This window comes from Abramis brama, assembly GCF_963993115.1.
Source record: "Abramis brama genome assembly, chromosome: 5".
NCBI classification, from domain to species: domain Eukaryota; kingdom Metazoa; phylum Chordata; class Actinopteri; order Cypriniformes; family Leuciscidae; genus Abramis; species Abramis brama.
Window position 1 is genome coordinate 14,885,301 of NC_139967.1, and position 25,853 is coordinate 14,911,153.

The 25,853-nt window shown below is 36.9% G+C and overlaps 3 protein-coding genes across 4 annotated transcripts in view; 2 read left to right on the forward strand and 1 right to left on the reverse strand.

Annotated features, from left to right (window-relative positions):
- dgcr8 (DGCR8 microprocessor complex subunit) overlaps positions 1–4,620 on the forward strand; it is a 9,725-nt gene extending 5,105 nt beyond the window's left edge. The window contains exons 10-14 of the mRNA XM_084115336.1: positions 48–148; positions 299–405; positions 1,466–1,593; positions 1,686–1,799; positions 1,989–4,620. Of these exons, the coding sequence (XP_083971462.1) occupies positions 48–148; positions 299–405; positions 1,466–1,593; positions 1,686–1,799; positions 1,989–2,072 (534 nt within the window). The 3' untranslated portion in view covers positions 2,073–4,620. The remainder of the gene's footprint in view (positions 1–47; positions 149–298; positions 406–1,465; positions 1,594–1,685; positions 1,800–1,988) is intronic.
- Positions 4,621–4,626: 6 nt separating this feature from the next.
- trmt2a (tRNA methyltransferase 2 homolog A) lies at positions 4,627–10,129 on the reverse strand. Of its 2 annotated transcripts, none has more exons than XM_084115338.1 (12): positions 9,852–10,129; positions 8,293–8,927; positions 7,973–8,081; positions 7,470–7,651; positions 7,171–7,285; positions 6,936–7,051; positions 6,743–6,854; positions 6,149–6,271; positions 5,964–6,039; positions 5,764–5,880; positions 5,570–5,666; positions 4,627–5,018 (listed from the first exon to the last, which is right to left on the reverse strand). In XM_084115338.1, the coding sequence occupies exons 2-12, from the start codon at positions 8,919–8,921 to the stop codon at positions 4,856–4,858; spliced, it is 1,839 nt and encodes a 612-aa protein (XP_083971464.1). In that variant the 5' UTR covers positions 8,922–8,927; positions 9,852–10,129; the 3' UTR covers positions 4,627–4,855. The 2 variants fall into 2 exon arrangements, with proteins under 2 accessions (XP_083971464.1, XP_083971463.1); XM_084115337.1 differs by lacking the exon at positions 9,852–10,129 and adding an exon at positions 9,369–9,487.
- atp6v0a2b (ATPase H+ transporting V0 subunit a2b) lies at positions 10,108–25,707 on the forward strand. The gene is made up of 20 exons (XM_084115328.1): positions 10,108–10,426; positions 11,127–11,205; positions 11,460–11,557; positions 12,034–12,171; positions 13,579–13,676; positions 15,634–15,760; positions 15,882–15,964; positions 16,286–16,379; positions 19,202–19,414; positions 19,527–19,677; positions 19,818–19,957; positions 20,153–20,310; positions 21,965–22,055; positions 22,439–22,557; positions 22,648–22,858; positions 22,950–23,069; positions 23,146–23,265; positions 23,361–23,478; positions 24,218–24,389; positions 24,550–25,707. Exons 1-20 carry the CDS (start codon positions 10,310–10,312, stop codon positions 24,650–24,652), a joined length of 2,550 nt encoding a protein of 849 aa, XP_083971454.1. The 5' UTR covers positions 10,108–10,309; the 3' UTR covers positions 24,653–25,707.
- The last annotated feature ends 146 nt before the right edge of the window (positions 25,708–25,853 follow it).

Consider the following 25,853-nt stretch of genomic DNA (forward strand, 5'->3'; position numbering starts at 1 on the left):
TTCTTTGTGGTACTTAAGGCCGTTTATTTCCTTCTCCCATCTCACAGTATTTTAATCATATCAGTATTGAAGATTCAAGGGTGTACGAGCTGACAAACAAAGCAGGTTTACTCTCACCATATCAGATCCTTCATGAGTGCCTTAAGAGGTATGTTATGATGTAGTTTCCCATTTGATTACACACAATTCAATATTACAAGAAACACACCTGTTAATACAACCAGACAGTCTGTGGGTCCTTATTATCATCATGTCTGTTTGAAAAGCAAGTGAAGATCTCTTACTGTCTGTTCCATAGAAACCATGGCATGGGTGACACCAGCATCAAGTTTGAGGTGATTCCAGGAAAGAACCAGAAGAGTGAATACGTCATGACATGTGGGAAGCACACTGTACGCGGCTGGTGTGAGTGTCCATGCTTAAAAATAACTTTCATTTAAACAACCCTGTACAATTGCGTGTAAATCACTTGCATTTGCGACCAAACTTCAAGCTAGGCGACACTTTTTTTTAAAGTCTATTTTAGTTTACTAATTTAATTAGTTAATGGCTAGTAAATTGTATGATTGCAGTCGCTTGTGATTTGAGTTAGAGGCAAAAAATAAGTTTAGCACAGATAATTTAATTGCCAGCTGAGCTTTACGCACCGTCCGTCGCTTGGATAAGAGCGCCCTCTGTCGCTCTCACTCTCACATATGCACACTGAACGTGAGAGAAAGAGAGGGCTCGACAATAAGGACTGCCCGATGGTCAAGAGAGTCCCGATTGGGCAAGTGCTGCATCGTCATGAAAGTTTATCATTTGCACGTGTTTAAGCCTTGCCAATTTAAACATTGAAGTTCAAGAAGACGCAAAAGATGCTGTGTGCACCCAGAAATACTGAATTGAGCTCTTTCACGTCATCTTGCGCTTGAATGGACAATTTCACACAAAATTGTCAAAATGCTTGTCTTGGTGAGTATCCCTGTAAACATAGTCGGTAATGTCTTAAGCGAATGTAAGACTAACGTGACAACTATGCAGTGTTATTTTACATTTTGATAACTTTATTCAATTTCTGTACCTAATCTGTATCTAACAACTGTTGGATCTACCTGAAAAACACTGTTTAACTTGTATCTTTGTTCTATTGTTTATTTGTGCTATTGTAGTTTGATAATTTGTTCTTATTTTATTACAGACTGTTTACTTGTCTTTAATAGTGTTTGAAATTTATATTTTATTAGTGTAGAATCTTTTCATTTGCATTGTTCTTGCATTCCATGTAAAAAGTCTGGCGAGTAAAATAAATGTACTAGGCAATGGCGACTCAAGCTTCAGTGTGTCCGTATAGGGTTGTTTAAAGCACACAAGACAAGTAAAAACCAATGTTTCACAGCGCTAGACTTTTGAAATAAGTGTTGGTCCACCCTGCAGGTTATTCACAAGCCACATAGCTAATTCTGTTAACTCTTGTTGACTGCAGGTAAAAATAAGAGGGTTGGAAAGCAGCTGGCGTCACAGAAGATTCTCCAGATGCTTCATCCTCACGTGAAGAACTGGGGCTCACTGCTGCGCATGTACGGCAGAGAAAGCAACAAGATGGTAAAAAAGGTCAGCACTGTCTTTAAATCATACTCTGCATATGTGTTCATAAAGGGAATTCTTTTTTTTATGTGGTTGTAATGTTGAATTCTTGTCTTCAGGAGAACTCAGATAAGAGTGTGATTGAGCTTCAGCAGTATGCCAAAAAGAACAAGCCAAACCTCCACATCCTCAACAAACTACGAGAGGAGATGATGAAACTGGCTCAAGAAAGGGTATAGCTGCAAACATGACCTCTTCCAGCCAAATCTTGCACTTTGTATAAACTAAGTTGGCTAAAGATTAAAAACATCCTCTTTGGACGAGTTGATGCATTGCAGTCGACCAAAAATAAATTCCGTAAAGTGACAGCTAAACAGCTTTTTCTAGTGCGTACTAATTTTGTCTTTTTATATTCGTTTCAGGAGGAGGCAAGAAAGAAGCCGAAGATGACTATAATGGAGTCTGCTCAACCTGGCAGTGAACCTCTGTGTACTGTTGACGTCTAGCAAACCCTCATCCAGCAACTTGTGATAGCAGATAGCACTGACCAATGGTAATAGTTCTATAACAAAAGGTCAACGCAGCATTACTGACTTATGCATTACTTTGCAGTGCAAAATGGCAATACTAGTTACATTTCTATCTGATTTTTGAGCTCTGTTCCCAGTCCAATTATTGCCCATAATGAATGGGTTCAGTTAGAGTTGTATACATGCACAGGGAAGGTAGAATGAGCATTAAATACCTCCAGATGCACTTCTGCACCTGAAAAGTGCACAAATAATGATGGCTGTTGACAATGCCTATATGAAAATCATAGAAAATATGTATTAAGTATTACAGATGCTTTTAAGTTTGTGGCTTTTAGATGTTAATAAAAATGTTGCTTTTCCCTTCTTAAACGGCAAATAAATTCATTTCATATTTACTGTGGAACTACAGATTTCAAACGCGAGACTCAGTACTCTTTACTGATGCATTTTTCAGACATGCCTGTCATTTTACAAGGATTGGTTCCTTTTTGTCAGCTTCTGTGGCATGCAGAGTTGTTCATTCAGTGCACGTGATCTTTTATCTGGAAAATAGTTTGACTTGGTGTGGGTTTTCTTTAGTGGCCATGTCTAGTTCTTATTGGCATGTGAAGCATTTAAATGTTGTATTTCTAAAGCATTTCATATGCACACTTACCTTCCAACTGCTGTTAAGAAATGCACTAATGTTGGAACTATTTCCTTGTGTGTGAAATGAACAAGCCTTTTGTTTTAATTTGAATTAAGGGGTGATGCATACCAATGGACAACTTGACCAGTTGCTCTACATGTTCAGAAAGCACAAGTGTTTGAGGTACTGTAGTTCGTTGAGGAAGACATCAGGGATATAGGATGCTTGTGTATGCTACTTTTTTTTTTTTTTTTGGTCTTTTTTTAATTACATTTTCGTTAAACTTTGATATAATCTAACTCTTGCATTAGATACTGGTTGGTAATCTTCAAAAAATGGCATATGTTGCCTTAGTTAGTACCCCTTTCATTGATGGTACCTTGTGTTTCAAAAGGGAAACGCCTCACTTAAATCTGCATTTGTGATGCTATACGTTATGTATTTGTGGAGTGACGCTTGCTTTATGCATTGATATTTTAGAGAAAATGCCTTCTACGCATGTGCTTTTTTGAGTTTGTCTTAAATTCTGTATGGTTTTGTGGACATTTTGCTGAGGTGATTGTGCTTGTTTTGTTCAGATCTGATCATGGTGTATTATAGTTTGAACCATATTCATTATTTCAGAAGGCAGTTTACCTAAAAACAGGTGGTAACTCCATACCTCGAAGAAAATCAGATCATGTCGTTGTATTCAATAGCTTGAAGAGCAGTGTGAACCAAAGCTTTAAGTCTTATGCATTTTTATAGAATATTGCTGCATAGCTATTCATAATATATCTAAACATACATGGAATTATTAAATAAAAATAAAAAAATGCAATAACTGCTGGAATAAAATGATGGTCCCTGTTTGAAGAAAACCACCACTTCCCTGAAACTATCAGGGCTGGGTATCGATTCAGATGTTCCAATTCGATTTCGATTCGCAAGCTTTCGAATCAATTTTGATTCCCGATTCGACTCAATGAATATAGATTTAATACAAAGAACAGTGAACATAAGTTTACTAGTGGTTAATTAATAAAAAGAAATGAAGAGTCACAAACCTATATATTAAACTTTTTTTTATTTTAGGTACACTTGGGTACATTAAAACAGAACCCAACTCTATTTTCAAATGCTTACAATGAATAGACAGGATTTTGATGCAAGATGAAAATTTATGCTGAAAATTGGACAAGTAAAAACAGTTGCATGCCTTAATCAAACAGGATCAGGTTATTTTATGTTTAAGATAAAACAAACATAAAATCTCCAGCATTATCTGTAACATGGAGGCCGCAGGCTTATGAACAATGTAGAAAAAGTAATACTGGCTTTTGGGTAATAGATAAATAAGGAAAAAAAATCTATTCGTGGCCTTTGAGAATCGATTTTGAATCGACCACATTTTAAAAAACGAGTAATTGAAAATTAAATTGTTTTGCCCAGCCCTAGAAACTATTAGAGGAGAAAGAAAAATATATTCTAGCCTTAAGAAATGACAGGAAGGTCAAAGTCTGTTTAACGCAACAAGTGAATCAGGTTTTCTTGGGACAGCGACTAAATGCAGTGCACTGTCAGTGAATTTAGTGTTTTAGTTTGTGTGCTTCTGAATGTTAAATGTTTGTGAAGACAATTTTTCTGTTTTCAATGAGCACAAGGCTGATGCCATACTAAGAGTGCTTAGAGAATATACTTTCCCAATATATGTCTGAGGTGTACGACTTGTCCTGTCAGTCTTGCCAAGTGAGTATTAGTTATGAAGAAATGCGTGCTTTATAATGCGCTATCGTTGAAGGGATAATGTCGAATGATTTAGTTGCAAGTAACGCTGCCTAAATACATTTCTTTTAATGTGACATGATTGCTGATACAGTGATTTGTTTATGCAAATAAATTGATGACCAGAAACTGATGTCTTGTGCTGTTTTTGAATGGGTTGTTTTAATGCAAACAGAGAAAAAAGGAAACGTATACAAAAATATGTAATGGTTTGTGCACTTTGATCAAGTCAGTTAAAATCTAAAAAAAACAAAAAAAACATCTGAAATACATTGTTTCTTCTCTCCTCAACACTACCATCCAAGAGTTTGAATAGAAGAGAAACTTCTGGTTCAGCATGGCAGATGGTAAGGACAGCAGGGCTTCAGGTCTCTGTGGTCTGACTGTCAGTATTGGAGCTGTAGTCCACTCTTTCAAACAGCAGGATGGTTTCACAGTGCATGGTCTGAGGGAAGAGGTCAACAGCCATAGCTCTCACTGGACGGAAAGGGGCTCCTCGCACACGGTTAGAAGGCGCTCTACAGAGACTTTTAGACAAACAATTTATTAAAACGAAGTAGGCTCTGATGTGCTTATTTCACTATAAGTAATATAGTTGAATGGGAACATTTTATAATACGGTATATTGTCAGAGGAAAGTCAGCCTGAAAACATTTACCCTGTTTTCTTAATGCAATTTCAGGTCTTATTGTGCTAGGGGAAGAGGTTTGTTTAAATAAGCCAAAAAGGAAATGGTAACAGCTTTTTACTGTCCCTATAGTAAGTACATGTAGTTTAATTATTATTACTCAGTACTTAAAAGTATAATTACACTGTAACATGGACACCTTAAAATAAAGTGTAACCAAAGTAATTTAATGAGGTTTGTGTCACAAATCCCTCTCATATTTCACCTTTTCCACTCAAACCACCAACATTCTAATAAGTAATACCGATATTTAACAGTTCAATCAATTTGTGATAGATTTGATGTCCCAGCCATAAATTTGTACTTGTTATATAACCCGCTTCACATTATGGAAGTAAATTTTGTTTGCAAATGCAATTCGTGTTGACTTTAAATAGAAAATAAACTTACTCAATAAAATTGTTCATAGCTGCTTTGGCATTGCAGGCGACATAGACGAGTCTCTTCAGATGCTCTGCTCTTCTGATTGCTAGAATAACTTTGGAATCTGGTAAGAGTGAGAACCTTGGTCAAAACTTTAAAACACCACGTCTACAAGTTAAAAGCAGTAATATCAAGATACTGTGAGAGAGTACTTTACGTACGTAGCCCTGCTCTCGGAGGATCTACGATTGCCGTGACGTTGGGGGATACCACAGCATTAAGAACAGTGGGTAACACGTCTTCAGCCTTTCCACAGTGGAATTCCACATTGGTCAAGCCTGAAAATATACATTTGAAGTCGATCATGGGAGATGAGATGGAGAGAGAAAAATAGGACAGTTATAATGTCACTCTGGCTTACCATTAGCTTCAGCGTTAGCCTTAGCATCTTGCACTGCCTCCTGGCACAATTCAATGCCAATCACCTTCTTCACCCTCTGTTAATGACAACACAGAATTTAGTATTTTTCTAAGAAGGCTAACTGATGTTCTGAAAACAGTTTTCAATTTTTTTTGTGTGTGTATTCTTAGAAGCAAACGCCACACCTTTGCCAGTGAGATGCCGATGGTTCCTGTTCCACAGCACACATCCAGCACAGTACTGTCCTGGTCCAGTTGAGCCCATTCACCCACAGCAGAGTACAGAACCTCAGCAGCAGGTGTGTTCGTCTGGCAGTATCCAAAAAAAAAAACATTCATAATATTGTAAACTTTTCAATAGCAATAATGCAGGACATTTAATCAATATTAATATCAACTTAACAGGGGTGTAATGATACCCTCATGTCACGATTCAATACATTTCACGATACAATATTATTGCAGTGCACCAAGACATATGGTAAAATGTTAACAAAAAAATTACTGTTGATTAAAATGCTAAATTTGGTATTACATTGGGGGTGGAAATGAATAGGCTTGGACTTGGTGCTGGAAACCCAATGCACAGGACAATAGTGACACCAGAATAAAAATGTTCATGATTCTGAAGCTGAAAATACAGAATTATTTTAGACGAATATGCTCGCTACGATGCCCCTACTACTTAATATTCTGAATCACATACATGATGGCATAAAGGAATGAGTTTCCTGATGCTTTTTAACTATCGTAGTGTAGTGTTAATCCTCAAGAAATTACCTGGAAGAATGAGTGAGGAGAAATGCGAAATTTCAGTCCGAGAAGTTCTTCGTGAATGCATTCTTCTCCGGTCACATGTTCACATGGCAGGTCCTCTGTACCCGCAGATGTCCTGGGTTGATGCAAGTTAATAAATGAATGTAAAGTGCTCCAAAATCTAAATTAATCTCATTTTAAATTTTGGGGGGCTTACCTTTGTCCCATTCTCACAAAGTACAAAGATGTGAGGCCACTTTCTTTTCCTTCTCCTTCTGTAAAATACTGACGCAGGTTTCGTTTCAGTTCCTCAAGTTCTTCTTCTTGGAGTTTCTAGTTTGTTAAAAAAAATAATACTAATTATTCAGCAGTAACAATAGTTCCATGATTTGTAAAATGAACAATGTCTAAAGTGGACACAAAAATAACCACTGAATAAATCTCTTATTTACCTGTGGATTGAAGAAAACAATGGCCATGGTTTGCTTTATCCTGCTTGTTCGAACTGTCAGTTGCCGCCAATGACCTTCATAAGTCTCTGGACTGTATACTGCATATGGAGTGGTCCTGTTCAGGATAACACAAAACACAAAACACAAAAAATAGAAATAAATACATACACATTGGCTGATGTGTAATGCGGACATAGATTTAGGCCCTGGAATTAGGCCCAAAACTAATTTCACTGATAGGCCCATAAATATAATTAGATTTAGATGCACATTAAAGAATCAACAGTAAATTCATTCACCTGATGAACTGCTGGAACTCCTGCACAACCCTCTTGGCCTCAGAAGACACATGGGTGGTTTCTGATGGACTCACTACTGCACAGGATCCTCCTTTGTACTTACCCAAACGAAAGCCCACAGTCTTATCCTCTCCATCTGCTCCCACTCCAATCACAAACTCACACTTATTCCTGTACTCCGTCTGCAAGTATAGGGTCTTTATTAGACAGTGACAATCACACTCAGTCATACTATTTCTGTAACCATAGATTTTATTAAACGGATGATTTCTTTTTACAGTGTATAGTGTTTAATTAACCTTAAAAGTTACATTAAATCAGTCAGAATGTGCTAAATACATGAAATAAGCTGCTTGAGCGTGAAATTTGAAATATTCTGAAATCCACTGAATAATTCTTATGCTGAATACAGTGGTAATGCCATGATAGTTTATGATATTTATTTAGTTAAATATGTGATGTGTTAGATTAGAATAATACATGCGAGCATGCGTATGACTTACCTGCACAGGTGATGGTCTTATGGACTCGAGTGGGCAGCACATTTTGTTGTACTTCTCTTTTTGAACGAACAGCCACGGAAGCATGGCTTTGTTGTTGTTGCCAATTTCTCTGAGAACAAGTATCAAGGAAGATAGTTGTATTGAAGGAACTTTTACTGACCAACATCATTTTCTATACCACCAGAAGCTCATGTATGAACTATCTGGGTGACAATGTCATGCAATTTATCCATTTTTTCTATTTTAAAAGAAATATCTGGAAGCCATTCATGCATATGCAATTATGCATGTCCCCAGACCCATCGGAAAATCAGAAATACCTGGTCAGTTTCAGGAGAACACCTTCAACTTCTTTCTCTTTCCTCTTCAGCTGTTCTTCATAAGGCACGTTCCACAAGGGTGTCACAGCATTGGCAATCTGGATATCGAGAGGCTCTTCCTCATCCTCCTCTACCTCCTGGCCACCCGCAGCACGTTTTGCACCCGGCGGGCCACCTTCCGTTTCCTCCTCTTGCTTCCTCTTCTTGAGGATGGGATCAGCTTTGGGCTTGGCCAGCCGTACACTCAGCACTTTACTCTTCCATTGCATGCCGTGCACTGCCTTCATGGCCTTGTCCCTTTCCTCCTGGTTCTTAAAAGTGACAAAGGCAAACATCTGTCTGCTAAACAGCTTGATTTTGTGAGGATTGATCCCATGCTTGTTGAGGAACTTCTTCAGGTCATTAAAACCAATGTACTTGGGCAAGTTTTGAATCTCAACTTTAAAGATCTCAGAGGTAAAGAGATCTCCTTTGATGTAACGGTACACATCACTGGCTGCACCCTCTCCTTCTGCTGCTGCTTCTGTCTGATTCTCTTCGTTTTTCTCCTCCATCAGGTCATCTGGTTCCTTTTCTGTGCTGGGTAATGAGCCAGCTGGAACGTTCTTGTCAACGGCAACATCTGTCATTTTGATCTGCATGAAATGCCAAAAGAATCTGATTATTAGACCTTCAATTTCAAGAATCTGTTTTAGCAACGTTATGCAATGTGTTATGCTATAATTCACTTAAAACTTACCAAAATTTCTAGCTTCATCTACAATTATTAAACATAGATTTAAGACATCATATTAATTGAGAGACTACAATGGAATATATTTGTACTTCAAAAATTATTTTCTCACACAGCAGGACCATTGAAAACAAAAAATAGTGAACAGTTATATACAGGATATACACAAGATATACTAATTCCCTTATACATATGCATTTTAACACTAAAAAAATACATTTGCATGTTACATGTCAACTAATGGACGGGACAAGACTTAAAAAAACAAAGCAGATTGTATTTTTAGGACAATTAATTGCAAAGCAAAGTTATTCTGATATTTCTTCACATCGTCTGAACAAACCTGCGCTGTTAAATCACCCTGGCATTCAGTGTTTTTCACTATAAATCCTGAAGGAGCTCTAAAACCACTGTGCACTTTATGCATACATGCGAGCTGCCATCTTTAGACAGAAACACGTGTCAAAAGCAGCGCATTGTGGGAACACCGGTCAAGGTGTATTTAATAATATGTTCTTCTAATACTAATTGTTTTAAATATACCAATTAAATTTAAATAGTACAGGTAATTTAATTGCATTGTATTTAGACATTTAAATTCGTTTAATTCCAGCGCATCTAGCACAAAAAAGCCGAGACTTTTATTTTGAAGTGTAACTCAACTGTGGAAAGTAAGTGCCGAGTCTCTACTGTGACGGACCAAGAAGTTTGGCCGCATAAGAGGTTCGTGTTCGGAAGAGACAGACAGAAACAAGCACGAATGACTATCAACTGTTGTTAAACATTACATGATGGTCTGTAAAAGACAACAGGGGGGATAACTCACCGAGATCAGATTATTGAATGAGAGGCCAAACACAGTAGCTTCTCGACAGTAGCTTCTAGCTCGGTGCTATCTGGAACCAAGACAGCGCAAATTACAACGGAAAGTCACTTTTATTAAACGACTCGGTGCTGTGGGATTTTAGCCGAACTTCAACCTGGGATGGACGACCCAGCAGTACTGGAGCCTTGGATCTTATTCGTATAAGGACTGACAGCGGGTTTGCAGTGTTCAGATGTGGCTGTTGGGACTGGAGACGGGAGACGTGTCACTGATAAAGCGGCTGAAGCTGAAGCTGAAGTTAAAGCCCCAGCACTGACAGACATTCATTTATCAGCCCAGTCCAAGAGTCCAGTCAGGACATAACCTGGACCTGTTGGGTTTCTTATCCACCTTTAACTTCACTGCCTGGTGAATTTAACACTTCTTAACCCTCCCTTGGTGAGGATAACTTAGTCAACATGGGTTCGTTGTTTCGGAGTGAGGAGATGTGTCTGGCCCAGCTCTTTCTGCAGTCCGGATCCGCTTATGACTGTATTAATGAACTCGGCGAACTGGGGCTGCTGGAGTTCAGAGACGTAAGTTTATAGTTTCAATAATGTGTTGATTATGTGTATTTCCTATTTGAAATATTGACTTGGCTTGTGTTTAGCCGACTGGCTCACAGCCCGATGCTTTTTGTGTGACGTGATATGAATTATGATATTTAATGCTATTTAAAACCAGTAACAAGTGATCAAGTCTTTAATCAGGCGAACATTTCTCCATTTTTAATAAAGTTGGGTAAACGTAGCCTACCTATTAAGCTCACCAAAATCTACATTGAGACATTTTTAGTGCACAGGATATTGGTTTCAGTACAAGAAGTTATGTTAAAATAAAATATTAATCTCTCACACAATAATATTTGATTTTTGTACCCTTTAGGCACACCCCTGTTGCCAATAAGCTCACAACATGTTTTATTAAAAATTCTTGTTTATTTCAAACAACCTTTTTAAAGATTAAGGTACAGAGTCAATCACAAAAAAACCGAACACTAAAATCAAGCACCAGATCTAGGCTAAAAGATGTATAAATGTTTAGCACACTTTAGTTTGCACCAATTTTATCATCTCTGATTAAGCCATTAACAAAGAATCTTTATACAATGTTTAACTCTGTGTAAATTCAAATAGTTAGAATAGAAATGTCATGAAACATTAATTTCCATAATGTAACTTATTATTTTAATGTAGCCTACATGATCTACTAATCTGCTGTTTTTATTTGTTTCAGCTCAACCCAAGTGTGAACTCTTTTCAGCGCAAGTTTGTCAATGAAATCAAGAAATGTGAAGAGATGGAGAGGATTCTAGGTAAAAGCTTTGCTGTTCAATTCTTAATCTAATAAGGCCAAGGGCATAATTCAAAAATCATGTTACAGTATTTCAGTAAAAGGATAGATCTGTTAAAAGGTCTCTGAACCTAAGATATACAAATTAGGTTAATCACATTGCATTCAGTTGAGTTTATTCAGTAAGGTGTATTTCATTTTAATATGTTGTGATGGCACTTGATCAATGCTCAGAAACAGACATGATAATGAACTCAAAGTGGACTTGTGTAACAGGATATCTTCTGAGGGAAATTAAAAAAGAAGACATCCCACTGCCAGAAGGGGAGGTGAACCCAGCTGCACCATTACCCAAACATGTGATGGTCATAATGGTGAGATCTGTTCAACACTGTTCATTTGTTTAGCTTGTGTTATTAATTGACCTTTCAGACACATTCAAATGTCTTTTTTTTTCTCCGGTCTGTATTCTCACTAGCAGTTGCCTAGTTAAACTAGAGTCCTGCTTTAAATATAATTTATATAATTCTTATTCTGTTTTCTGTCTTTTCATAGCTGAGCTATTTACGTCTACTTTTGTTATAAAAATAACTTAAGAACATTTAAAAACTCCCCTTAATTTACACTGATAGAATATTTGGCATTGGCCCTTTCTTAAATCTATTTGCATATAGATCTCTTGTCTTTATTTAATTAATTTATTGCCTTTATTTGACATTAATGTCAATCAATCAGCTGAAGTCTGTTTTGCAGTTCCTTACTAGATCTCTTTCAGGAACTCCTCACACTTTCCTCATTGATATGAATGCTGATATTTAGTTATGACTGAGGCGTTTGTGCTTTGTTTTAGGAGCAACTTCAGAGACTGGAACTAGAGTTGAGTGAGGTCACCAGGAACAAGGAGAAACTCCAGAAGAACCTTCTAGAACTGACTGAGTACACGCATATGCTGCGCATCACACGCAACTTTGTGCAACACAGTGTAGAGGTAGGACGTGTGATTCCCTGTCACAAGTTTGGAGCTTTTGTTTGAGCTTAAATAAAAAGGGAACGTCTGACTGGTGGAAGGATTTACCATGCTTTTGTCATTGATTGTCTCAATGTTATTGTTAAACAAACAGCTCCATATGAATCAAAGTTTAAAAAAAAAAATTAGTTCAGTCTTGTCTGCATTTTGTCTTTTGTTTCTCTGTGTCTATTGATGTTTTTGATGCATGACCACGTTCGACCTCTTTGGTGTAATTGAAAGGAATTTATCTCTAGAGAGCAGGATTGTGGGTTTCATGCTGGCGATTTGTAGTCACCTGATTTTCAGACTGCCAGAACTTTTAACTCTTGACCTCTTCTTCTTGATCATATTTTTTGTTGTTGCCTGAATGATGATATACGGTATATATCTTGGTATTTTCAACTTTTTTTCTATTTGGGTAAAAAAAAAAAAACTGTAATTATTAAAAAAAAGTTATTTCACATTCTGCCCAATGTTGTCCTATGAACAATGTTCATATTACAGGCTATGAAAACAAATAAAGTGAATGTAACCATGTATGCTATGCTATATATTGGATTGCAAAAAAAGAGTTAAAATCACATTACAGTGTAACATTACAATCTAAAAACAAAAATAATGTTTTTTAATTTCATTAAACTAAAAAATGAAAATAAATGTGATTACCCCATTACAATATTCACTTTACAGTTTTTGCTATCATAAAAATACACTTACTTGTAGGTTTAAAATCCTACATATGGCACTTTTATAGTCCAACAACAAATATTTTAGCAAAATGTAGCTATATTTTAGTCAGAATTATTGCATCCTATTACGTTCCTCTCCGTCTGTTTGGCACACATGCATGTGACTGCGCTCTTTCATTGTGTGAAGTTTCAAGTGTGTGAAGTTTAGCGGAGACTCACTTGGGGAAGGCTTGTCCACTCCCGACAGCAAAATGGAAATATTTGCATGACTTTCTAACATTTACAGATGAAGAATATGTCTGAAACTGAAAAGTAATGCACTAAGGAAAACACCACATCTCAAAAGCGTTAAACGGCACAAGTATCTGTCAGCGCATCAGATGGGGCAAGCCGCTTTAAACTATAAGTGTCAACTATATCTTAAGAGTTATTTTAAAGCCCTTAATATAAAGCATATCTTATGTTTAGGACAAATTGGATTATGCACTTTCCTCGCAGCAGCTCACTCTGTCTCCTCCGCTATTTTTCAGATGCGCTCATAATATCACACTACTGTATATCGATATAAACAGTATTGCCTCATTATATATCGTTTATAAAAAAAAATATATATATATCATACAAACTCAATATACCACCCAGCCCTTTGTGTTTGTGAATCTAATCTCTTGCTGTGTTTCTGCTTGTGTATGATTAGAGGGAGTCAACACAGGCCCAGTATGAAGAGTTTCCGTTTCTAGAGAAAGAACCTGTGATGGACTACACCAGCATGCAGAGGCTTGGAGCCAAGCTTGGGTGAGCAGTGTTTAAAAACATAAAGTTGAAAGTATATTTCCCTTGTCTGTGTTCTGCTCTGGCTCACCAACAGATAATGTGATGTCATTTTCATTATCAGAACAGTCCGCTGTTGCACACCTTCTGTGTGCAGCTCAGTTGTTTTGTGTCTGTGTGGACAACAGCGTATGTGTGAATGATTTGATTGCTTGAAAAGAAAGGTCCTCTGCACTCGCAGTCAATGTTGTATAGTTTAAAAGGCTTGCTCGCTCATGTGAACAGAGTGAAATGCAGGAAACGGCGTATACCCAGGCCTTAAAGGGATAGTTCACCCAAAAATTAAAAATCTGTCATTAATTACTCATCCTCATGTCATTCCAAACCCATAAGACTTTAGTTCATCTTCGGAAGACAAAGGAAGATCTTTTTAATGAAATGTGAAAGATTTCTGTCCCTCCATGGACAGCTACGGAATTACCACTTTGACGCTTTAAATAGTTCATAAAAGAGATTGCAAAACTAATCCAAATGAATTGAGCGGTTTATTCCAAATTTTCTGAAGAGACACGATTTCTTTATATGATGTTTAGATTGAATTTAGGCTTTTATTCACATATAACCAGGGTTTGAAATTAACACCCGCCAACCCGCTAAATGCGGGTAAAAATGAACCGTGGCAGGTACGCTTTCAAATCATTAGCCAATTTGGCGTGTTACTTAATTATAATGTTTACTCACTTTGCTGGGGAAGTTTGTGTAAGCCAAATCTGTGCAGATTTAGCGCAAATACTCAACTTGTGAGTCATCGTGATCTATTAAATGCACTACGCAACAAATAATGGCACGTTTGTTCATTTGCACTGAAGCAATAGCGAAGATTAAAAAGTATTTGGTTATCAGAAAAGACATTATTTTCCTACATCCTAATTTTTTTTGATGTTCCTTCCTTGTACTGTATTGATCTGTCCACCTAAAACACATTTTTGGTGAAAAGCATGAGGATAAAATGGGAAGTGAGAAGATGCTGGATTACAGGATTTTGTTTGAATAAGAAATATATAACGTAGTTAATCTGGTTCATTTCTTTTCTTTTTTGGAATGGCCAGTAACTTTAGTAGCCAAATTGGCCGGTGAGTGAAAATGTTAATTTCAAACCCTGCATATAACCATACATTAGCTGAGTTGTGTTAAATGGAAGCTTAAGCATGTTCGCTTGACGTGCGAGAACCAATGAGGTTCATTCTCGTGTTATGCAGCACGTTTGAGCTTCCGCAAGAACCAATGAGGTTTGTGCTCGCATGTTTGGTTGAGTTTCTGTTTATATTCGCTGATCAAATTTGAGTAAAAGCCTAAATTCAATCTTTTTATCATATAAAGCGATTGAGTCTCTTCAGAAAATTGGGAGTAAACCGCTGAAATCATATGGATTAATTTTACGATCTCTTTATGAACTTTATGAGCAAAGTGGTAGTTGCAAAGGAGGGACAGAAATGATCTCTCAGATTTCATTAAAAACTTCATTAAAAAGACTTACATGAGGGCGAGTAATTAATGACAGAATTTTCATTTTTGGGTGAACAAACCCTTTAATGCATATATATATATATATATATAATATAATATAATATAATATAATATAATATAATATAATATATATATATATATATATATATATATATATATATAGTGTGTATGTATATATATATATATATATATAGTGTGTGTATATATATATATATATATATATATATATATATATATATATATATATATATATATATATATATATATATATATATATATATAGTGTGTGTATATATATATATATATATATATATATAGTATATATTGGTATATCCTGTTTTCTGTATGGATGTTTAAAGGCATGCAAAACCTGTGCTGTTAATATCCAAAAAGTTTTCCAATTCTTGCCGCTGTTGTAAAGTTGAGCTCGTAATCCTCTGTCCCTGCTGCTCAGGTTCATTTCTGGGCTCATCCAGAGCGTAAAAATCGAGGCATTTGAGCGAATGCTCTGGAGAGTGTGTAAGGGCTACACCATCCTCAGCTACTCTGAGGTAGACGAGCTTCTGTGCGACCCTGATTCGGTGAGACCAGTTGACATTTGTTTATAACATCAAATCTTTTTGGTAACAAATATGCATGCTTGATTCAGTTTATAGCTATCAGTTATTTTTGTGATGGTCTGTTCTCTGTCTGGTTTGTCAGGGGGAGCCAACCAGGAATGTGGTGTTCCTTATCTCCTACTGGGGAGATCAGATTGGACAGAAAGTTAAGAAGATATGTGACTGGTAACTTGGTTTTTAAATTAAATTCATATATTCTACCTCTGCTTAGTGATTCTGTTAATCTGCTTTAAATGACTTTATTTGTTGAGCAACCATATATCCGCTGCATTTAACCATGACACACTAACTGATTGCGCCACTGAGACAGATGGGGAGCTGCTGCTGTTGATAAAGATTTATAAATGGCTTGTTCCCTGTTACATTTAGGGGAAGCTTCATGACTTTCATTTCTTAATTTTATTTTAATTCTTTCTGAGTATTTTTATTCTTTTATAGAAAGTAGTTTTCCTTTAGTTTTGAAAAGATTGTTTTTTGTTTCCATAGCTACCACTGTCACCTGTACCCGTACCCCAACAGTAATGAAGAGAGAACAGATGTGGTGGAGGGGCTCCGGACACGCATTCAGGACTTGCACACGGTGAGTCAGGATGAGCTTGTCTTCTCACTTGTTAAAGTTTATGAGACACATTTTGTGTGGAACACGAATGAAGAGTGTAAGTGTGATCTCACTAGTCATTCTATCACTAGTGATGGATGGAAACATAGCTATTGAAAGTCAATGAAAACGTAGTGCAGTGGAAGGAAAAAACACGTTCTGTGTGAATAGCCCTTAGAATGTTACAACTAGATGCTTGGCAACAAACACGTGCCTCATATTCAGATGCTTTAGACAGTTAAAGAAACACCATGTGCCGTATCAACAGTTATTTCAGTGTTTGTGGGTGGGATATTATCAAATGGTGACGGAAAACGTGACAGTGGGCTAGTTGCATATGGCCGCATGTTGGATTTCCGATCCAGTGAGTATTTGCATGACGCCAGTGCAGAGAGCTGGAGAAAGACAAAAATTAACTTTAATATTTGTTTATAGAATCTGTTATATCACTTAAAATACTACAAAGATCTATATTACTATTACATTTAAAAAGCACATATGTATGAGTCAGGTGAATGAGAGAAAATTTACTTGGACTCATGGTACATACCAATGCATTCTTATTCTCTGACCTATTATGCCTACTGTAAATATACAAATATGTAAATATAACTAAATTTAAAAATAAAATATAGCAAAACATTTTGTGTAACAACAAGGTAAGATTATACCCATCAGTTAGCATCCACTCCCAACAAGAAATATATAAATTTCTCAAAAATATTCGTATTACATGCACTTGTTGCGCAACATTTAAATCAAATCAAATCAAATCAAGTATATTTGTATAGCGCTTTTCACAATACAGATTGTATCAAAGCAGCTTCACAGTATTAAATTAAAATAAAATAATACAACAAGGTTTGTTTCTAGTGGAATTTAAACTGCAATGGGTATAAAAATATCATAAAACAATTATACCTGGATCAGAACAATATGTTTTGTGCTTCCCTGAGAACAGACTACTCAAATGAAGGCTTACAACTACAGGAAAAACCATGATTAGAGAGTTGTTTGCCTAAAATATCCTGTAAACATTCACTCCTTTGCCCTGTGAGACACATACCTTCATTTATCTTCATAAATACTGTTTTCTCAGTTTTGCGCATATTTTCACTTGCCTACATCAACTTGCTTCATCAATATTGTCACCACATATTTTACATTTACACCCTGTTCTCTTTGCATCAATTATCATTTTAGATAAAAACAAGGGCTGTAAAAGGGTACTCTTAACAAATAGTTGTGATTAATTTACATTTATTTAACTGTAGTTAACACAAAATAAGAGTTGTGTGTATATTTTACTCGTTGTAAAATATATCGAATGTGCTGCTTATACATACCAGACAGACAATGATTTATGCAACAGATGCTCTTTACGCATCTCACTTGCACAAAAATAGGCTAAATGCTGTAATTAATAGAAATGCACAGGGGAAATACAAACACTGAATATTATATCCAAACCTATAATAATTAAATGACTAAATAATACAGTTAGCAATAATAATGCTACCAAATAAAGTTACTAAACCATACACTTGAGTCCACATAGTATTATCATACTTCTTTATATCTCTGATGAGGACTGATGCTTTGGTTGACAATAGCAAACATTAGATCTTGATGAGGGTAGAGTGGTGTTCCACGCTGAAAGAGAAATCAGTTTTAGTCCCTCAGTCCAGATGAACGAGTCTGGTTTGGAAGGACACGAGGGTGAGTAATTAATGACAGAAATGTCATTTCTTTAAGCACAGTTTTGCCCTGACCTGGAAAGTGTTGGACCCACTGAAACCTCTGTCCTGGAAACTATTACCTGACATTAATAAATGCAGCAGTCGCACATTTTATGGTAAAATGGATTTTGTTTTGTTTTTTAAAATAAAAGTCTAATAAAATTCAGTTGCAATCTTCCTTAAACAGTTCAAGACAGCCATGCAGTCGAGGAATTTAGGGGGGAGGGGGGGCATGTTAGCTTCAAAGGCATTTGAGTTTGCTTGTGACCGCTCTGTAAGAGAGAAAAGAAGAATGTGTTAGTGGCCCAGCTAAGCACATGATATTCATGAGGTCTAGGCTCTGGACAAGTCTCCACTAGTGAATCATGTGCGTTTGATACTCTCAACACACACTGTTCCTTTCAGGTTCCTGTTCAAGTGTCATAATCAGGACAAAATATAGGAAAACCTATGAAAATGAAAAGGCCCAGTCAATCATGAAAAGAAAAACGGTCTGTTTCTGTGCTTAAAATGTTTCTCGATTGATTGAAGATATATGCTGATCAGCAGGGCAAAATGCTTTTATAGAAACCAGGGCAGTAAATGCCATGTGTGGCTGCTCGTGTCACGTGTCATTGACCTTCTGGAAAATACACACATCCTATAGGCCTAATTATTAATACTTCTAGAACAGTGGTTTTCTACCTGTATATATCTTTTATCTTATAATTATGACAAAGTTGCTTGTTTTCAACTTATTTTTAGTACATTAACACTCTTATTAACTGCAAGACATTAAATGAATTAAGCACAATTAATCATCATATTAATTATCAATTATGATATCATATTTTATTAATAAACGACCAGTAAATAAATATAATGAATAAATAAAAATGTCATTTTAAGTCATCCTGCAGTCCTTTTGAAGTTTGCCCCTTGTGTGAACCACCACCCTTGGGACGTTATAGGAGACTCTTTTATGTTTAACCCTTAAAAAGTGACATGCAAAATGTTTTATTTTGATGCGTTTGTGAACCTGTTCTTGAAAGCGTTGTTGAAATGCTTTTGGTGGTTTCTTCATAGGTTCTTTACCGCACTGAGGATTACCTGAGGCAGGTGTTGATCAAGGCCTCAGAGTCTGTGTACATTTGGGTAATCCAGGTTAAGAAAATGAAGGCCATATACCACATCCTCAACCTCTGTAGTTTTGATGTCACAAACAAGTGCCACATAGCTGAGGGGTGGTGTCCTGTAAATGATCTGCCTGCTCTTCGGAGAGCGCTAGAGGATGGATCGGTAAGCAACCTGACATTATTTCAGGTGGCGCATTAATTCAAATACATCTGATTGATTTGTGTGCACAGATCCTTAACTCTGCTGTGCTATTTTTGTTGTTTTGTTTCATCAGAGGAAGAGTGGAGCCACAGTTCCGTCATTTGTCAATCGTATCCCAAGCAGTGACACTCCACCGACCCTCATACGCACCAACAAGTTTACCTCAGGCTTTCAGAATATAGTGGACGCTTACGGCGTGGGCAGCTACAGAGAGGTCAACCCAGGTGAGAGGGCAGCTGTTCAAAAGACAAAGGACATTTTTTTTTTTTACATCCTCAATCATATATACATGTCCTCAATGCTTCATACATATAGATGCTTAGATAAGATGTGAATGTTTTTTTTTTTTTATCACACCTCACAGCTCCATATACAATCATTACATTTCCCTTCCTGTTTGCCGTGATGTTTGGAGACCTCGGGCACGGCATCATCATGGCACTGTTTGCTCTGTGGATGGTTCTCTATGAGAATGACCGCAAACTGAAGAGAACCAGGAATGAGGTGCATTCAGTTTGCTGTTTTGACATGGCTGTATTTGCCTACAACCGAGCATTAACTTTCTTCTCTCATTCATTTAGATGTGTTTTTTAAAAAGAAATCGAATGCTAAGATATTATTTAGCCTTAGTTATAGTTTACTGTTTATGTTTCTGTTAACTGCATTACAGTTTGATTGACATTGTATTCATTTGTTTAGATCTGGAACATTTTTTTCGAGGGCCGTTACATCATCCTGTTGATGGGCATATTTTCAGTCTACACCGGATTAATATACAACGACTGCTTCTCCAAATCACTCAACCTGTTCGGCTCGGGATGGAATGTCAGCGCCATGTTCAAGCATGGAGACTGGAAGTGAGTGTTCAAAGCACAGAATACAGTGTACTGCATCCTGTAAAAAAAAACTTTATGCTGGATACACTACCATTCAAAATCGGGGGTGGTAATCTCACAGCCGTCACCATGGTAACCCGGGACGGAACCACAATCGCCGCAAAATCGCGGCCACACCGGGCGGCACGTCAACATGGTTACAGATGGCAGAGAGATGCAATCTTTCCCCGCCCAGCGAGTGCTTGAAGTGCGTCAGAAACAGAGCGCGCGCGTGATCAGTTGTTGGTAATTTGTTGTGTAGCGTGCGCGACGCCGCATCCATATAGACAGCATTGCTTTTTTTTGAGGGCGCTTAACACACAGGCTCGTAGAAACGGGCCTGGCAGCTCGCGCCAGTTCTAGACGCGGTGAAAGTTTCCTGATTGTGACGGATGGTGAATTTACATGACACATTATAAATGAGCATTATAGTCTGCGATAGATACAGTGCCAAAAAGAAGAGAAGAGGATAAAAGGGGATAAAGACAGAGGTAAAGTGATGTAGTGAATGAACAGTTTATCCAATTGCATAGGAGTAAGATACTATAATTTCATGGCAGTTATTTTTTACCTTAAACTTAATGTTAGCAGTTGTTCTGAGTTCTCCAGACTGTGTGATTTTGTTGCAATCATGTCAGTTTTAAGACGCATTTTTTATTATCACTTTTTTATTAATGTTTTACCCTACAGTTGTGCAGTTTTGGGGGAATACAGTACAGGCCAAAAGTTTGGAAACATTACTATTTTTAATGTTTTTGAAAGAAGTTTCTTCTGCTCATCAAGCCTGCATTTATTTGATCAAAAATACTGATTGTTTTTTTTTTAATATTGTGATATATTATTACAATTTAAAATAATTGGTTTTCAATTTATTATAATTTAAATTATAATTTATTTCTGTGAAGCAAAGCTGAATTTTCAGGATCATTACTCCAGTCTTCAGCATGTGACATCCGGTCTATCACATGATCCTTTAGAAATCATTCTAATATTCTGATTTATTATGAGTGTTGGAAACAGTTCTGCTGCCTAAAATATTTGATGAATAAAAGGTTAAAAATAACTGCATTTATTCAAAATAAAAAATATTTTCTAATAATATAAATCTTCTTTACTATCACTTTTTATCAATTTAACACATCCTTGCTGAATAAAAGTATTGATTTATTTCAAAAAAAGAAAGAAAAAAATTACTGAACCCAAATTACTGACCAGTAGTGTATATTGTTACAAAATATTTCTTTTCTTTTTTTTAAATTCTTCTTTTTTATTTTTATTTTAATTTTATTACTTTTTATTCATCAAAGTATCCTAAAAGTATCACAGGTTATTAAAAAATATTAAGCAGCAGAACTGTTTCCAACTTTGATAATGAATCATCATATTAGAATGATTTCTAAAGGACTGCAGTAATGATCCTGAAAATTCAGCTTTGCATCACAGAAATAAATGATAATTTAAAGTATAGGCTAATAAATGGGAAACCAATTATTTTAAATTGTAATAATACATCACAATATAGTATATTTTCCTGCTTTTTTGTCCTTAGCCAATCACATGCCTGTTGTAGGGAACATCAGATTTCTCGTGTACAGTATGTGGCTCTAATGTGCTCTTTTTTTCTCCTCTTCCTAAGTTTGACCACTGTCAGCTCAAATCGCTTTCTTGCACTGAATCCAAACATCACAGGAGTCTTTAAAGGGCCTTATCCTGTGGGAATAGACCCGGTAGGTCTCTGACTTAATTTTATTACTATGTAATCAAAACAAATTAATCAATTTACTATCACCACCATAAAAACAAGTGTAACGGAGGGTGAAAGTCTATGGTTGGTATGTAGCATAGATTATATTTTGTATGTATACTGGGGTGGAATATCAATGTACAATATACACACAATGCACCATACAGATTCTCACAAGTACTTACCAGTGAACGACACAGTGCTAGTTAAAATATACATAAACAACACAATAATAAGAACTGAAATGCAGGAGTGCAGCAACTTAATGTATGGTTTGCTGGGTGAATGAAAAGCTATGAGTTTATAATCTTGATAAAATGTATAATTATTTTTCATTTAACAATAGTTTATTTGCACTCTCTGTAGATCTGGAACCTGGCATCAAACCGTCTCACCTTCCTGAACTCCTATAAGATGAAGATGTCTGTGATTGTAGGAATAATCCACATGACTTTTGGAGTCGTCCTTGGCGTTTTCAATCACATGTGGGATATTTGAAAAGCTATTTCCAATAGAATCGGTGTTAAATGTTTTGACTTTGATCCTTCTAATGCTTCATATGTTCTTCTGTTCAGGCACTTCAGACGGACATATAATCTGTACCTGATATTTATTCCTGAGCTGCTCTTCCTGCTGTGTCTCTTCGGCTATCTGGTCTTCATGATCGTCTATAAGTGGCTGTTTTTTACAGTCCGAGACTCTCAGACAGCTCCCAGCATCCTCATCCACTTCATCAACATGTTCCTGATGCAGGAGGACTCTAACCGACCCCTTTTCCCAGGACAGGTTAGACTCAAAGAACCAGATGTGCAGCCATTCCACTTTTACATGCTAAAAAGATTGGTTTCTTTTTATTTACTTTCCCTCTTTCCCATAGGCCGGGCTTCAAGTGTTCCTGGTGATTGTGGCCGTGTTCTCTGTGCCTGTGTTATTATTGGGCAAACCTCTCTACCTCTACTGGCAACACAAGGGCAGAGACCGCCTGAACATGTACAGGGTGAGGATCCTCTTTTTGTGTGTGTGTTCTTCAGTTAGCTGAAGCCTGTTGGCTCATTTTCTCTCTCTCTCTGTAGGGGTATCAGCGTGTACGACGGAACAGTGAGGAGGAGCTCTCTCTCATGCAAGTTCATGATATGGAGGAAGGCAGCAGCCTGGACAGCCACTCCTCCAGCTCTGACAGCCAATCAGAGGAGGTGTGAGACATTCAGAACCAACCAGTTCAGTACACCGTTTGGTGTGAATAAACAACTTTGACTATGAGCCTAAGAATGTTTCTTTTCTTCTACAGCTTGATTTTGCAGATCTGTTCCTCAATCAGTCCATCCACACTATAGAGTACTGTCTGGGCTGCATCTCTAACACTGCGTCTTACCTCCGCCTGTGGGCTCTCAGCCTGGCACATGCCCGTGAGTAACATATCCATGAATGACCGTTAGGTTTTGTATGAGGAGTGCTAAAAAAATAATAAAAAGAAATAATAAAAAAAGGAAACTGCAATGGTATTTCTAAAAAAATGTTTTCCCTTCAACAACTTTTATTTTTTTATTGAAGAATATACAGTTCTTAAAACTTCTGGAGTTACAAAGTAAACTTTGGTTTGTTTATTAATTTCATGCATATCTTCTAGTGTGTGTTAATGAAATACTTGGAAACAAGAAGTTTTATCATAATTAATTACAGCAGAAATACTGGGTGAAATATTTTAGCCTATGATGGGGGGCCTTCGATTTTTCTGTTGGACAATGACCGGTTTGTAAAGGAATGGTTCACCCAAAAATGAAAATTCTGTCAGAATTTCGTTCATCTTTGGATCACAGATCTTTTTTTAATGAAATCTGAGAGCTTTCTGTCCCTCCATTGACAGCCTATGCAACTACCATAGACTAGTCACGTGGATCACTTTTGTAACGTCTTTACTACCTTTCTGTGGCTTGAAAGTGGTAGGTGCATAGGCACAGAATTTTAATTTTTGGGTGAACTAACCATTTAAGTAGAGAACTATTTATGGGTAGAGAACCGCTGGTCTAGATTCAAACATCTAAAATAGTACTGGCCTTTTGTAACAGCCAGTCAAGTGCAAATTGGCCATTAAAAATGGCTAGAATATGGTCCATAGAATGCTAAACATGTTTTGTTGTGATCCAGAGCTCTCTGAAGTATTGTGGGCGATGGTGATGCGGGACGGCCTACGTGTGGACACCAGCTGGGGTGTTGTGCTCCTGGTGCCTGCTTTTGGTCTGTTTGCTGTCCTCACTGTGTCCATCCTGCTGGTGATGGAGGGACTTTCAGCCTTCCTTCATGCTCTCAGACTCCACTGGTCAGTACAACACCTCAAATATACACCACAATCACCAAAACCATGTATTATTGTAGTCCATCACGCTCAGGCGAGATTTGGACATCAGTATTCAGCAATCACATCAAAGTTAGTTGCTGAACACAAATGATTCAAACGGAAATGATCTCTTTCTCCTCAGGGTGGAGTTTCAAAATAAGTTCTACAGCGGCGCTGGCGTCAAGTTTGTACCGTTTGCCTTCTCTCTCATGCACAGCAGCTTTGAAAACGAAGGGTTGTTGTGAATTGTGGGACGCTAAAGACCAGACCTGAGCGGATCTGTGAGCTTAATTTTTACCAGATTTATATACAGTGATGTTGCACTACATGCCAAACTGGCCCAACCAAATACTCTTTCCAGATTATATATGTTCCATATCAGCATTGACACACTGAGCCACATCAGATGCTCTGCTGCAACCATCAACTCAAAAACTGAGGTAAAGCAAAGACAAAGACTCTGGACTGGAAATAGGACTCTTGAGTGCTTTAGATATCTTGAATGTATTGTCAGCTCTTCACAAAAGTGCAGTTTTGGAATATCATTTTTCTACCATGTTGCCGGTTGGCTGTGCAGAGATGCTCATTTCTCCATAGCTGAGCACATTCCATGAGTGACATTAGGATTTCATTTTCATCCTCCACAGCGTTGAGACATGATTCTGGCTCATGTAGATCATTCATAGTGTTGATCTAGTGCTGTAAAGATCAGAGAGCTTCATAAGACTCAGTGTTCGATTCAAATGCTTCTGCAGATGATCTTCTTGGTGATTGAAAAATCTCCTGCAGAAGCCCTACTTAGCCCACTGGAGGCTCTGATATCTCTAAGTGCCAAACATGCTGAATGTATTCAAATAGGTGGTGGATAAAATGTTTCAGTTCAAGTCATTTAGAATTTATTAATTTAATGAAATACATTGTATCATCTGCATTGCTGTTCAGGGCAAAGCTTAAAGTCTGAGAGTTGTGAAACTGTCAGTCATATAATTTTAATTGAATCGTAAATGGAGATGTTTTAGTGTTTTAACCGTCATAGATCTGTTCAATTACTCTGTTCTGACTCTTCAGAATAGTGTTTTTTTTTTTTTTTTTTACTCAATTTAATGTGACACTTTGGTGTGTGGATTGTGAGCCACTGAATTCATTCCTTTTTTTTCCTTTTTTTTCTTCCAATGTATTAATCATACTAATTTTGATTTCTATCTTTCATTTGACGATTCTGTGCTTAGGTAACTTACATTCCTTATTTTGCACAGGAGCTCAATATTTAACATTACAAAATAAAAATCAAACCTGTGAAGATTGTTTGATTGATTGAATTTCTTTTGATCTCAGTGCCATTTTTGAGCAAAAGCTTTTCACAGTGCCACTGATGAGTTTCTGTTGTTTGTAAGATTCCTAATTATTGAATTCATAAACGATTACTTGTAATTTAGCACTTTTTTA

Excerpts from the sequence above, each read along its gene's own strand:
- trmt2a (XM_084115337.1), bottom strand. The coding sequence starts at position 9,452 with ATGCATAAAGTGCACAGTGGTTTTAGAGCTCCTTCAGGATTTATAGTG. Across the intron at positions 8,928-9,368 it reads AGGGTGATTTAACAGCGCAG|ATCAAAATGACAGATGTTGC; the intron begins GTTTGTTCAGAC and ends CATTTCATGCAG. Across the intron at positions 7,286-7,469 it reads GAGTTCCAGCAGTTCATCAG|GACCACTCCATATGCAGTAT; the intron begins GTGAATGAATTT and ends TATCCTGAACAG.
- atp6v0a2b (XM_084115328.1), top strand. The coding sequence starts at position 10,310 with ATGGGTTCGTTGTTTCGGAGTGAGGAGATGTGTCTGGCCCAGCTCTTT. Across the intron at positions 16,380-19,201 it reads GCATTCAGGACTTGCACACG|GTTCTTTACCGCACTGAGGA; the intron begins GTGAGTCAGGAT and ends GTTTCTTCATAG. Across the intron at positions 23,070-23,145 it reads ACCGCCTGAACATGTACAGG|GGGTATCAGCGTGTACGACG; the intron begins GTGAGGATCCTC and ends CTCTCTCTGTAG.